General features: G+C 36.3%; 3 protein-coding genes across 3 annotated transcripts; 2 read left to right on the forward strand and 1 right to left on the reverse strand.

The window, feature by feature from the left end:
• The first annotated feature begins 1,493 nt into the window (after positions 1 to 1,493).
• Positions 1,494 to 3,246, forward strand: LOC133675444 (probable phosphopantothenoylcysteine decarboxylase). Its single transcript, XM_062096814.1, has 3 exons — positions 1,494 to 1,701; positions 1,807 to 2,178; positions 2,754 to 3,246. Exons 2-3 carry the CDS (start codon positions 1,819 to 1,821, stop codon positions 3,045 to 3,047), a joined length of 654 nt encoding a protein of 217 aa, XP_061952798.1. The 5' UTR covers positions 1,494 to 1,701; positions 1,807 to 1,818; the 3' UTR covers positions 3,048 to 3,246.
• Positions 3,247 to 5,575: 2,329 nt separating this feature from the next.
• Positions 5,576 to 7,409, forward strand: LOC133675236 (GDSL esterase/lipase At3g48460). The gene is made up of 2 exons (XM_062096552.1): positions 5,576 to 6,574; positions 6,699 to 7,409. The coding sequence occupies exons 1-2, from the start codon at positions 5,945 to 5,947 to the stop codon at positions 7,200 to 7,202; spliced, it is 1,134 nt and encodes a 377-aa protein (XP_061952536.1). The 5' UTR covers positions 5,576 to 5,944; the 3' UTR covers positions 7,203 to 7,409.
• A 2,548-nt stretch (positions 7,410 to 9,957) lies between these two features.
• LOC133675153 (E3 ubiquitin-protein ligase AIRP2-like) lies at positions 9,958 to 12,600 on the reverse strand. Its single transcript, XM_062096440.1, has 5 exons — positions 12,327 to 12,600; positions 11,524 to 11,686; positions 11,324 to 11,390; positions 10,753 to 10,987; positions 9,958 to 10,638 (listed from the first exon to the last, which is right to left on the reverse strand). Exons 1-5 carry the CDS (start codon positions 12,413 to 12,415, stop codon positions 10,428 to 10,430), a joined length of 765 nt encoding a protein of 254 aa, XP_061952424.1. The 5' UTR covers positions 12,416 to 12,600; the 3' UTR covers positions 9,958 to 10,427.
• Between the last annotated feature and the right edge of the window lie 600 nt (positions 12,601 to 13,200).

The following is a 13,200-nucleotide window of genomic DNA, read 5'->3' on the forward strand; positions in this document are numbered from 1 at the left end:
AAGTGTCAAACAATTAAATTAAAAATGAAATTGAATGACCGAAACGTGACAAAAAAAACAAATAAAAGAAGAAATCCAATGCAGTGTTTACTGAAGGAGTGCAGTAACTCCAAGATAGCTTTAGGTTTTTGTTAATGTGAATTCAGCCTGCACAGCGAATGATTAAGTCACTTAATCATGAAATAACATACGGTTTTAAAGATTATCCTATCATGGCCGAACAAGATTTCGTACGGTTCATTCTAACGGACAGTGGTTTCAATTTTATCTTGAGTGTGTATAAATAAGGCACATGCACGCGGATTCTCAGGGTCATCTCGGGGACAGTAGCATGATGGGTATCGGCCCTATCGGGCCTGGTGGCCTCCCCGCTCGCCACGTCTCCTTACACCAGGCGATGCTATTTTAAAAGTGTGTGTTAGTATTTGAGGTGGAGGTTGAGGTTGGATGTGGGACCCATTAAAAAGCTATAAAAAATAAGAAAAATTAGTTTTTGTGGTTGAGTTTTGTGTATAAATAGGTTGTACCCTACCACAATGTCAACCATAAAAGCTAAACCAAACACACTCTTGGTGACTTTTTTTTAAAAGTACAATACATTTAAAGCACAAACCACACCTCTAAAAGTTATAAAAACATATTTTTTACTCAAAAAAGCACAAGCTATCTCTCCTCCAAATACTCAAGAGATTGTTGAGGGTGTGCTTGCTGTTAGGATTTTTTTTTATTAAACTAAGAAAATTAAAAAAGTTAAAAAATTAAATTGTAAAAAAACTGATTAAACTAATTAAAATTTTAAAAAAATTAGCTGGTTTGGTTTCGATTTTATAACCAAAAAATTAAAAAAACCGAACCGAATCTAAACCGAAAAACAGGAAAAAACCCGAGCCAAATCGAAAAAACCGAGTAAAACTAGAAAAAACCGAGTTAAAACCGAGCCAAACTGGAAAAACCAAGCCAAATCGGTATGACATGGTTTCGGTTTTTTTAAAAAAAAATTTCAGTTTAATTATTTTTTTAATAAAAATCAAATTAAATAAAAAATAATCACCCCTATTCGCAGTTATTTTAATCTCCTTTTTTGTATATATTTTAATCAATGGCAGTATAATAAATTATTGGTACCCTCCTCCTTTTCAAAAACAAGCATGTGCTTGTTTTTGTTTTATTTATTTATGACTAGACGAGTACTTGCAGAACCTTTTTTTTTTTTTTTAATGATTGTAATGTGCATGACCGATTCTTTTCTCCCCTTTCATTTTCCATGGATTTAAAATAAATCTAAAATTCATAAACTTGCATAAGAGTGTATTGTTGGTATTTGATTTTGTGTTTTAAAAGTATTTTTTAACATTTTTAATTTTTTATTAATTTTTTATAATTCTAAATGATTTTAATATGCTAATTTTTAAAAATAAATTTAAAAAATAAAAATATATTAAATAAAAAAAATTGCTACTACAATACTAATAATTGCTGTAATAATTCATTGCGGGCCGAAAATTGATTATGGGTAATCAAGGTCGGGCTCACTAGACGCGTGCTTGAGGTCGAACCAATTATTCGGCGATCCAATCGGTCCGCCATTTTAAACCTGGCGAGCGCAAACAGCAGAGCTCCCAGACGTCAATCTCAATCTCCAGAAGACGAGCTACGAATCGAATCAAACACTTAGGAAGCTTCTCCCTTTTCCACTGAACGGTACCATCACTTCTTTATTTTCAATTTCTCTAAGATTTCTGTTTTAGATCTTAGGGTTTTCACTTCTAGGTTGCCCGTTAATCTTTACCAATTGTATTTGATTAGGTTGGATAGCCGATGGAATACTCGGAACCTGTGACAGCAGAGATGGAGACAGCACAAGTTAATGCTGTCTCCGCCGCCGCCGGTCCTAGGAAACCTAGGATTCTACTAGCGGCAAGTGGGAGTGTAGCTGCTATTAAATTTGGGAATCTTTGTCATTGTTTTTCTGAATGGGCTGAAGTGAAAGCGGTTGCTACTAGGGCTTCTTTGCATTTCATTGATAGAGCTGCATTGCCTAAGGATGTTGTGCTCTACACTGACGAGGATGAATGGTCGAGTTGGAATAAGATAGGAGATACTGTGCTTCATATTGAGTTAAGACGGTGGGCTGATATCATGGTTATTGCTCCTTTATCTGCTAATACGCTTGGCAAGGTAAGCTTCTTCTTTTTCTGTCATTTGGCTACTATCTGTATGGAAATCTTCCTTTTTTATGTGGTCCATGTCTGGTATAACAAATACTGAACATAAATTTCCCTTGCTAAACCATATATGTGATTGAATTGTATATTTACCTGTAGACATTTTAAAAACCCAAAAGGAGAGAGATAGAAACCACCATTTGGTGGAGGAATAATATTGCCTCTTTTGTGTCCCCACAGTGTATATCTAGCCAATAGGATGCATGGACAGATTAGAATGGTTAATGTTTTGTACCGAATAAAGGATCACGGTAGTGTTATTTTGTTAAGTTCCTCTAACATTAGACATTGAGGATAAATAAGAATTAAGGACTGGCCTTATTTTGGGTTTATTTCTATTGTTTTATCTAAACATATGCTCATGTATGTTGAGTAATTCATTACAGAGTGAGGGATCTTTGAGAATGGCTTATCTTGGTCTCCTGTAATTGTATTTCCTACATTATTAATTAACTTAATCTCTCTCTCTTTCCAAGAATCATTGAAAAACGTGCTAATGTTTTCTTCAACATTTATGCGTCAATGCAGATTGCTGGGGGGTTGTGTGACAATCTGCTGACCTGCATTGTCCGAGCATGGGATTACAGCAAGCCACTTTTTGTTGCGCCGGCTATGAACACTTTCATGTGGAGCAACCCTTTCACAGAACGGCATCTCATGTCAATTGATGAGCTTGGAATTTCCTTGATCCCACCTGTTTCAAAGAGGCTGGCATGTGGAGATTATGGGAATGGTGCAATGGCTGAACCTTCTCTAATCTACTCAACTGTAAGACTATTCTTGGAGTCAAGGAGTCAAGCCGGTGATAGAAGAGTTGGTTAATTACTATGCGTCATTTCATCTCTAGTGAGTCCATTGTTGTCTTTATGCATCTAATTGGTTTCAAGCATTTTTTATGCCTATAAATAGTTGTTAAGAGCTCAAGTGATTTTTCACTGATTAGAGTGCGCACTAATTCCAGATGATGTTTGAGAGCTTATGTGAATGGTCACTGATTGGAGTACTAATTCCATTTTCCAAATGATTTGTATGCTGCTGAAAAGCTTTCTAGCTTGTTAGATCCACCGGTTATGTCAACTTAGTACTATTTCTTTTTGATGCATGTCTTGCATCATCATTGAGAGATGTAGGCCAGAGCCCTTGTTTGTTTGGTGAAAGTGGGAGGGGGCAGAGAGATGCGGTCTCCATATTTTAGTTGGAAATTGATCATACCAGATGATTAATGCCCCCAGGCGAGTCCAGATGGATCATGATAGGGAAAGGTTTCTCTCCAATTTAAACAAGGTTCCAGTTGCCCAATAACAGGGAAGGGAAACAAAAACGGGAGCAATACACACGCAGTTGAGTGATGAGTCCTTCCGCATTATAAACCGTGAGGTAATTTTTATCAATGCGAGATTGTATTGTTACGGAGTCCCTTCCAACCATTTATAGATTTCCAATACAGAGTCATTGAGTTCCAAACCCACAGATTTCCAATACAGAGTCATTGATTTCCAAACCCACAGGGTCATTGATTTCCAAACGGGTTTGGTTAAAATTATATATATATATATATATATATATATATATATATATATATATATATATTATTAAAAATAACTTTTTTAAAATAAAAAATATTATTTTAATATATTTTTAAATAAAAAATACTTACATTAAACACCGCTCTCATACTTCAAATGATGCTTGGACAACCCAACAGAAAAAGGTGATTCTTAAAAGACACCTGTCAACTTGCTTGCTACATAATCAGTCAAAGATGGCGACGCGACAACTGCCGACGAAGTACGGACAATGGTGCCGCAATTGGTTCCACAAGCCTTGCCAAGTTAAAAACACAAAAATTCAGGCCTACATCTTCGTAAATGACCCTTCATTGGCAGTGGTATTAGGCCGTGGCCACAGCAATGTACTGGTCGGGTAAAAGGAACTAGACACAAAACACGCCCCTTCAAGGGAGTTTTGGGAGGGGACAACAAAGAAACTACATGACAGTAGGATTTTTCTCATCCACAGGGCTAAATGGCTTCGGCTGAAATGCTTGTACAAGACTTGGTTTTTCTTTCTCAATTGAAATTTATTTATTAAAATAATAATTAAGTTTTAAACCATTATTATTAAATTATTTTTATTATATAAAATCTATCGAAACTAATATCAATTATTTTGATGGTTAAAATTGATAAACAAAAATAATGACTTTCTTTCTTGATACTGGAATTTAACGATGTTCTCTCACTCCCCTCTCACAAACTAAAAACTTAAAATAATAAAAAATAAATTTTGCACAAAAATTGAATTTGAAAAAATAAGAACAAAAAATGTATAATTTTAGAAATTAGAGGACCAGATTAAAATTTTCATGCTAGCTTCGAACACAACACTTATTTCTAGCATCTTTTTCACCTTGATCCTTCTTCTTTCAATTTTTACCCTAGTCAACAAATAGAAAGCAATTGAGTATCAATTTTGCAATTGAAGGACTCAATTGATGAAAAAAAAGTTTGGATACCAAAATGAAAAAACTAAAAAAATAACTACTCCAATTCATAATTCATAACGCATAATGCATTGTCCATGTGTGCACAGTGTTTTGCACTATGGACACCAGCTTTTGTTTTAGTTTTTTTTTTTTAATTTAATTTAATTTTTCACGAGGCCAATCTCATCATTTGCATTTTGGATTATACTTTTGGGGTTTGCTTACCGAGTTAAAGGTACATAGTAATACTGTAATATCTGTATCATTTTCAGAAGCTTTGTAAAACAAAAATGCAGAATGGATGCCAAAATTTCCAGCCAACTATTCGGTTTATTACATAGACAATCATAAATTAGATGCCTATACCAAGGCTACGGTGGAGGGAACAATGGGGTCCCTTTTCAATTATTACCCACCACGATCAATCTCAGGATTTCCTTCTTCCTTAAAGACTCTGGCCGTATCCAAGCAAGTCACTGCAACTGCAGGATAGACAAAAGCCAGCAATTTACAAGGAAGCATGATGAATTTCTTTGCATGGTACAGTGCATTTACACTGCTGCTTGGATAGCAATGGAGGTGGTTGTAAATGTCTAGGCATCTCATCATGGCACCGAAAAAGAATGCTGAGAATTTATTGTAAAAGGGAAAGATCTGCCTCTCAACTTCAACCACCCACCATAGCTATAATTTCCTTTGCTGGGATCCCTTTTCTTTATCAATCTCTCTTTTAAGCGCTCTAATCAACAGGGAGACAGTTGGAGAGCACATATCCTCATTTAAGGCCCCATCTAAATTTGAGTCCAATTAATTAAAGGCTCGGAATTCTTAACCCTGAACATCCAATTCACAGTTTCACACCATTGACACTTCTTATTTGTATGGAACAAGGTTCTTATGATAGAAATAAATAACAGAGCCCCATTCCTTCTGCAGGTGTCTTCTGGCTTCTTGTAATTAAAGGGCACACCACATTTTTGGTATCCATAGAGGCGAAAGGCAATTAATATGTCCACTATTAGGTAGGTAAAGCAAAAGACTACAGAAATCACATGATCCATCTTTAGAGCTTTAAGTGGGTTTAATTTGAAAAATGATAGCATGAGTTGAAAGACACAACTGCCATTCACAAAAAGATCACAAATATATAAGCTGAATCATATACTCGGTCGGTAGAAGCTGCTAAGTGCTAAGTGCTAAGTGCTAAGTGCTAAGGCTGTGAACCTTTGAGAAAATGGTTGCTCCTTCCACATATTTCTGTTTTGTAGTTTTCTTTTTCTGCTCTTCGAATTTTGCTTTGAACTCTGCAGTTCAGACCACTAGTCCCTTCAAGAAAATCTATGCCTTCGGTGATTCCTTTACAGACACCGGCAACACCAGGTCTGCGTCAGGTCCTTCTGGTTTTGGCCATGTCTCAAGCCGTCCATATGGCAGCACCTTCTTTCACCACCCCACCAACCGATACTCTGATGGGCGGCTTGTGATTGACTTTGTGACTGAAACATTGTCCTTACCATACTTGCCACCCTACCAAGGCCACAAGGGCAATGCACCTTATGGGATCAACTTCGCTGTTGCTGGCTCCACAGCAATAAATCATGCTTTCTTTGTGAAGAACAACCTTACCCTTGACATGACTCCTCAATCTATTCAAACTCAAATGATTTGGTTTAACAAGTTCTTGGAGAGTCAGGGCTGTAAAGGGGCCGTGTCATCAAGCCCTGAGTGCAAGGCAGTATTTGATGATGCATTGATCTGGGTTGGTGAAATCGGAGTCAATGACTATGCATATACTGTTGGATCTTCCGTATCGAGTGACACAATTAGGAAGCTTGCGATCAGCAGCGTCACCGGATTCCTACAGGTAATAACTGAATTCTCATTCTTCTACATGGCAACAACTACTCCATTTTAATTACTAACGAGCAAGATCAATTCAGTGATGGTGATATCATTTCTGCAACTCAACTTGATTTATGAAATTGCAGACATTGCTGAAGAAAGGTGTGAAACATGTTGTTGTTCAAGGTTTGCCTCCAACAGGATGCTTGCCATTGGCCATGGTCCTGGCTTCTGAAGACGACAGAGATGATTTAGGCTGCGTGAAGAGCGCAAACAATCAATCCTACACCCATAATGTTGTTTACCAAAAGACAGTGCAGGATCTCAGGAAACAGTTCCCTGATGCTGTAATTGCTTATCTCGACTACTGGAATGCCTACGCCACGGTTATGAAGAATCCGAAGAAGTACGGATTCGAAGAGCCATTCATGGCATGCTGTGGATCAGGAGGTCCACCCTACAATTTTAAAGTGTTTTCAACATGTGGCACATCTCATGCAAGTGCTTGCTCAAACCCTTCTCAGTACATTAACTGGGATGGAGTTCATCTCACCGAAGCCATGTATAAGACGCTCAGTCACATGTTTCTGAGTGGAACATTCAGTCATCCTCCATTTGGTTCCTTGATGGACAGGAAACAGCATGTGTGAATTGTTCTCCTTCTAACCAGCCTCAGTAATGGTGTTTATGAATAATGAGATACTTTTCTGAGTCCTTGATGTTTATTTCAATAATTTTAGACATATATGAACTTGAGTTGCATATGTTATTGTGCAAGTTTTCTTCGAGATTCACAGGGGTAGCCAGACTCTTGACTGGATGGAGATAAAAGAAATAAATGATGATAATTTACGATATTTGAAACTCTTGGGATTGAATTTTCGTGTTTGAAATCCTTTTAAGATATTAATTGGAATTCCAAATATAATTCAGTTCATAAAAAAAAAAAGTAATACTCCAAGAATCTTCTTGATGCATTCAATTTCCCTATTCTATGCGAGCTGTTCAGGCGTGGCTTCTCGCACGTTGAGCAATTTACCTCTCGAAGAAAATACACCGTAAAAATTCCGTTCAGTCCGGGCCAGCCCAACCCCACCAGCTATCGGCATTAATTCACTGCTATAAAAGAAAGTTGAATTGATGTTTGCCACAGAGAACGTTATTGATCATGGAACTTATTGCCAGAGCTTTTGCTGAATCTCCTTCAGTAAATATCAATGTACATTCTTCATAGTACCTCCCTCCAGCCTCGTTAGCATCCTTGAACTTTGGAACATTAACCCTTTGTTGTCTTTATTCTATCAGTTTTCTTAAGTCGCCGCTGATAGACACAGCTAGAATAAATCCAAAAAAAATTCTTAATGGGTTCAAAAAAAAAAAAAAACCCTCATGGCCCATGTCGATTTAATTTATGGATACGGAGACTTTAATTATTTCGGACAAAATAGTTAAGATTATCGATTTCATTTATTATCATATATATTTCAAATAATATAATTAAACATAATTATATGATTTAATATTTTATCACAAACATAAAAATTATAATAAGTTATTGATTCAATTTGGTTTTAAAAATTATTCATCCAAATGCCAACTTGAACGAAGTTGGTTATAGGCTTATAGCATCAGAATACTACTCAATGAAGGCACAGTTGCTACACTATGAATTGGCAACTGATTAAGAAGTAATACTTCCATATTTCATCGGCAGTGAAAATTTGTTTTCTTTTTTTAATTTTAAATTATTTTTTTTTAATAATTTTGGATTGTTTTGATAGGTAGATATTAAAAATGATTTTTAAAAAATATATTATTTTAATATATTTTTAAATAAAAAATATTTTATAAAATAATGTAACGACAATCTCAAACGCAGTATAAAGAAAAGGAGGAACCACTCATTTACTACAAGATTCAGAATAAAACGTGGTAATACGATTAGTTGCTTTCATTAGTCTTAATTTTACCTCCCAACTGATTTTTTAATCTTTAAATTTGAGACTCACATCTCCATGATTTGCCAGTAGATTGTGACCTACAACTTCCCAACTACTTCCTCGATGGGTTGACTTCTGGGCTTAAAGATCATAAAGGATGCACAGCAGCACTGGCTCAACAATTTTTCACATTTTTACCTTTAAACACAACAAAATGAGTCATCTCGACAACAGAGTAAAATATCAGCCAGAATCAGAGTTTTTAAACCAGCTGGTGGCCGGCTCGGTCCAAGGCCCGAGTTCCGGGTTTTGACCGGATAGCCCGGGTCAATTCTGATTTTTTTTAAAAATTAAAATAACGTCGTTTTAGTTAAAAAAAAAAGTCAACAGGTTATAATCGGATCACCAGGTCACCTGGATTTTGATTTTCTTTATTTTTTTTAAACCCGATCCAATTCCAGCTCCAGATCGACCCGTCGGGCCGGACCGGGTTTCAAAACTATGACCAAAATACTACCCTTCTCTATACCTTGCACCGTTTTGCCCTCTCCTCTAGTCCTTGTATCTTCATAGCTTTCCTCTCAGAACATGCTAAGGCAGCACATACACACTTTCTATCTTAACATTGGGTATCTCTGGCATGAATAAAATATCACAAGACACTTCTCCTTATCAACTTCTATGACTTGGAAATTAACGTGGATAACCTGAGGGGTTGACTGTGCAGGACTAAACATTTTCAGCTTTCATCTACAGCTAAACCTTCAGCAATATGCTGCTAAGGAGAAACTCAATGGCTTTAACATTTCGACTAAGAAAAACTCATAAATGGTATTTACAGATAGAGTTCTGGAACTCTGTATGTAAAACAGGTGGAAAAGGAAGAAAAACAAAGCGTGCCTTTCGGTATCTGAAACCGGCATCAGCGCAAGAGTTCTGCTCATATATACCTACCAGATCATAACCATGTTTCCTCTGTTCCAGTGAATAGAGCAGGAAATCATACCATGTGTGAGAATGCCACTAAGCTGTCTGACATTTTCCACACACTATGACCTTCTCTTCCTATAGATTATCTACTAACATAAACTGAAACTTCAAATATCAAGTTGACTTCTAGGAAAGCAATCAATACAAGGCTGATAACAGAGTGGAGATTTTTTTTGGCATACATCTACTGAGAAGATGTAGACTAGCAGCTCCAAAAAACTTGCTCATGATTGCTATTATGCGTGCGATACCAGGAAACCATGGTATTATATTGTTTAACTTGTGCTGGCATCATTTGCATGGAGAAATTTATAAATTCAAGCCTGGCATGGACAACATGAGAGAATGCTACACAATCATCAACTCGATAAGGAAGCACAGAAACAAGTTTCTTCATTTATCTAATGATTCACCTGTCAACTTAACTGTAATAAAGGAATTCTATTTAAATGCAGGTAAAAGAAAACAGTGAACAAGCATGGAATTTACTCCTAACAATTATATTAAAAATTAAAACGTCTATATCGTTTGAAAGATAAAGATCTAAAGATTTCTTGTGGCACAACAAAATGCTGGACTGGCTTTTATTCTTCAGCATATCAATCCCATAAATCAGTCCAAAAATCAAAGTCAACTCATGATCATGATACTGTAAGAAATCTCCCAAGAAATAAGCTCCTCAGAAAAATGGAAGAGGCTGATTTCACAGTTCAAACTATCCCCATGTTCCTTTTGCTTTCCTTCCACATTCTCAACAAGAAAAAAATTGTGCTGGAAAAATTCTAGATTCGATACAATAACTGGGCTTTCTTCCATTGAGCATATTCATTATTCTGAACAATCAATCAGTTAATTTTCAATGCGGAAACCTCACCATAATTTATGTCCATGTGATCGCATGATATTTTTTCTCCAAATTTGACGTCATTCTTCTTGTCTACCATATTAGACTAGGTACTCATAATACATCAGGAACAGATCATCCGGGATATCCTTCGGCAAGTTCTTTATATAAAGATAGAACCCAAATATATTTTCCTTTGACACGGTGTTAGTGTCAACAACATCAATACTGCAAGTGAGAACCCACAAGTCTTCTGAATTCACTCTCTTCAGACTTCCTCGGCAAAATGGGCAAGATGCTGACCTTGTGTTCCTACAAGGAATGGGCGTAAAATGTTAAACCTACGCCCCTTTTCCACTATTACATGTAAATGATGGAAAATATTATAAATTAAGAGATAAAAGTGAAGCTTTAAAAATCACGTACCAGTCACGGTAGCAGTTGATGCACATTGCATGGCAGCAGCTGGGCACAACCATTTTAGTGCAAGGTTCCAAGCAGATCCCACATTCGTCTTCCCTCAGCAATTCCACATCTGAAAGCTTCCTCCTATCTTCCAGTCTATTCTTCACGATCATTTCCAAACAGTGACCTTCTTCCCGAGTCATATCTGGTTCCATTGTATCACCATGAAGACGCTGAAGTGATGGTAATATAACAGCTGCAATTTGAGCGAGCCAGGACTTGAAATTGTTAACTAAGCACAAGAACCAAAATATTCCGCCAACAATAGGATACCATGATACTATATCCTATTCATGATTTGGCATGAAATCTTGGAAGCACAATTCATTACTTAAAAACAGACAATGGTGTTCAAGAATGGATGCCGATACAGTTGTTAACATCCTTAATCATTATAGGAAAAACAAAGAAGAAATACGCTGAATGTTGTGTAAAGCAATATCTGCAAGAAACTCCATCTTTACCATGTCTGTGCATGTTATTGACAGTCATTATATAGATACGAAAACTATAGAGGAATTTTTTTACACACCATAGAATTGCCGGATGGTTGCTATCCGTCTGCATGAAGAAATCTTCTGCTTCCTGTCTGAACATACCTAAAAATGGAATTAATTACTTAGCACACCAAATTTTAAGAACTGTGGTTTGATTCTTCAAAAGAAAACGAAAGAGTTAAACCATCTAATTTGAAAGAGTAAAGCATAACAAGCAGGAAAACAGCCAACCAACCTTGTATACAACAACGTCAAAAAGGTTCAAATAAGTTGAAAGTAGACATGTACATGAGCAATCCATCCATTGAAGTAAAAACAGAAAAATGGGTGTTAAGTGGTTATAAACCAGTTTCATTTGAAGACAGGAACCACATTTGGCTCTTGGAATAGAAGCTGCCCTGCAAATATCAACCCTCAAGTAAATTCACAAACGAATGAACCTCAAAGAAGTAGTATTATAGACTTAGCAGTTCAGAATTCACTTATGCCCTACAATGCTCCAAACTCCATACAAAATATAGCAACTAAACTAAACTGTTTGCATAAACAAGGCTAACTCTGCGAACTGCACCCACAACACAGCAGAAACTCGGGATTTTCTAAAATGAATGAATGCCCTTCAAAATGCAAAATACAGAAAAACAGAGGAGATTGCATCTGTCTGGTATGCAAGCTGGATAAACTTCAAGCACAAACCAGAACTAAGAATGGACTGCGAACAAGCCATAATTGCCCAAATGAGTATTTAGTCAAAAGAAAACCTTAAAATGAATGACTTGCTTATGTGAAGATGAAAATCAAAATGAAAATTAAGCCATGAGAACTAGAGATTAAATTGTTGACCATAAACCAAGGGACTTCCACAAAATCCACATTAGTCATGCAATTTTTCTGGTTCTCCTTCAACAACAAAAGGATAGAGTTATAACACACAGACCAAATTTCGAAACTTTTCACAAAACTTCAACAGCAGCAAAACATAAACAGCAAAGAAAAACAAGAACCCAAAAAAACTAGAAACACAGAGAGAAGACTCACAGCACATTGGCATGCTGAATATCAGCCTCAAGAACCTTAAGGGTGTCTTGGTAAGATGACATAGCAGCAAGCTCATGATAGTCCATCATCTCTCTTACTTGCTTATGGTCTAAATTTACTTAAATAAACTTTTCTAAATTAGAAAAAAAAATATTACAAGAAAGAAATGATCAAAGAAAGGAAAATACAAAAAGTTTTTCTTGCTTGTTGAACAATAATCAATGAAACAAAAGGAAAAGTTCTTTGAAGTCTAAAGTCTAGAAGAAGGGGTGAGAAGGAAAGCGTATTGAGGCAACTCGGTCATGAAAATTACCACATGCCATGCCACCTACTTAACATGAGAGATTTTTTAAATTGTTTTCAAGATTTTCAGTTGATTATTTTATTTTGGTGAACAGTTAAGATTCATGGTTTGACTTTAGTTCTTGGAGTTAGATTGTCTTTTGGGGGTACAGCTATGACCAGGTGATTGCTTCCTCCATTCAAGAACCATCTTTTTTGGTCAAGGATTTGAGATAAAAAATTATGAATCTAATCTTAATTAATTCTTCAGGATCATTGAGCTGGATGGAGCTTAAGCATTTTTGCCAATTTTAAGTTTTGACCCTCGACGGGCTGTGCCATTGCCAAGGCTAATAGCCTGTGTACAGGAATATTTTTATTTTGCTTCTTGGAGGGGAAATATGGATTAGTACTAGTCAAAATTGTTGAACAGAAGAGAAAGAAACAAAAGTCAATCTTCAAATGCACCCAAAACAGAGGGAGGGAGGCGGAGACCTTTTGACTTGTAAACGGATTAACAAAACATAACTACCTTATTTATTAAGGCAGGACTGCAGTCATGGCGTGTTTGGAATACCGATAACAATTGTTT

Source organism: Populus nigra, chromosome 16, assembly GCF_951802175.1.
Source record: "Populus nigra chromosome 16, ddPopNigr1.1, whole genome shotgun sequence".
Classification (NCBI taxonomy): domain Eukaryota; kingdom Viridiplantae; phylum Streptophyta; class Magnoliopsida; order Malpighiales; family Salicaceae; genus Populus; species Populus nigra.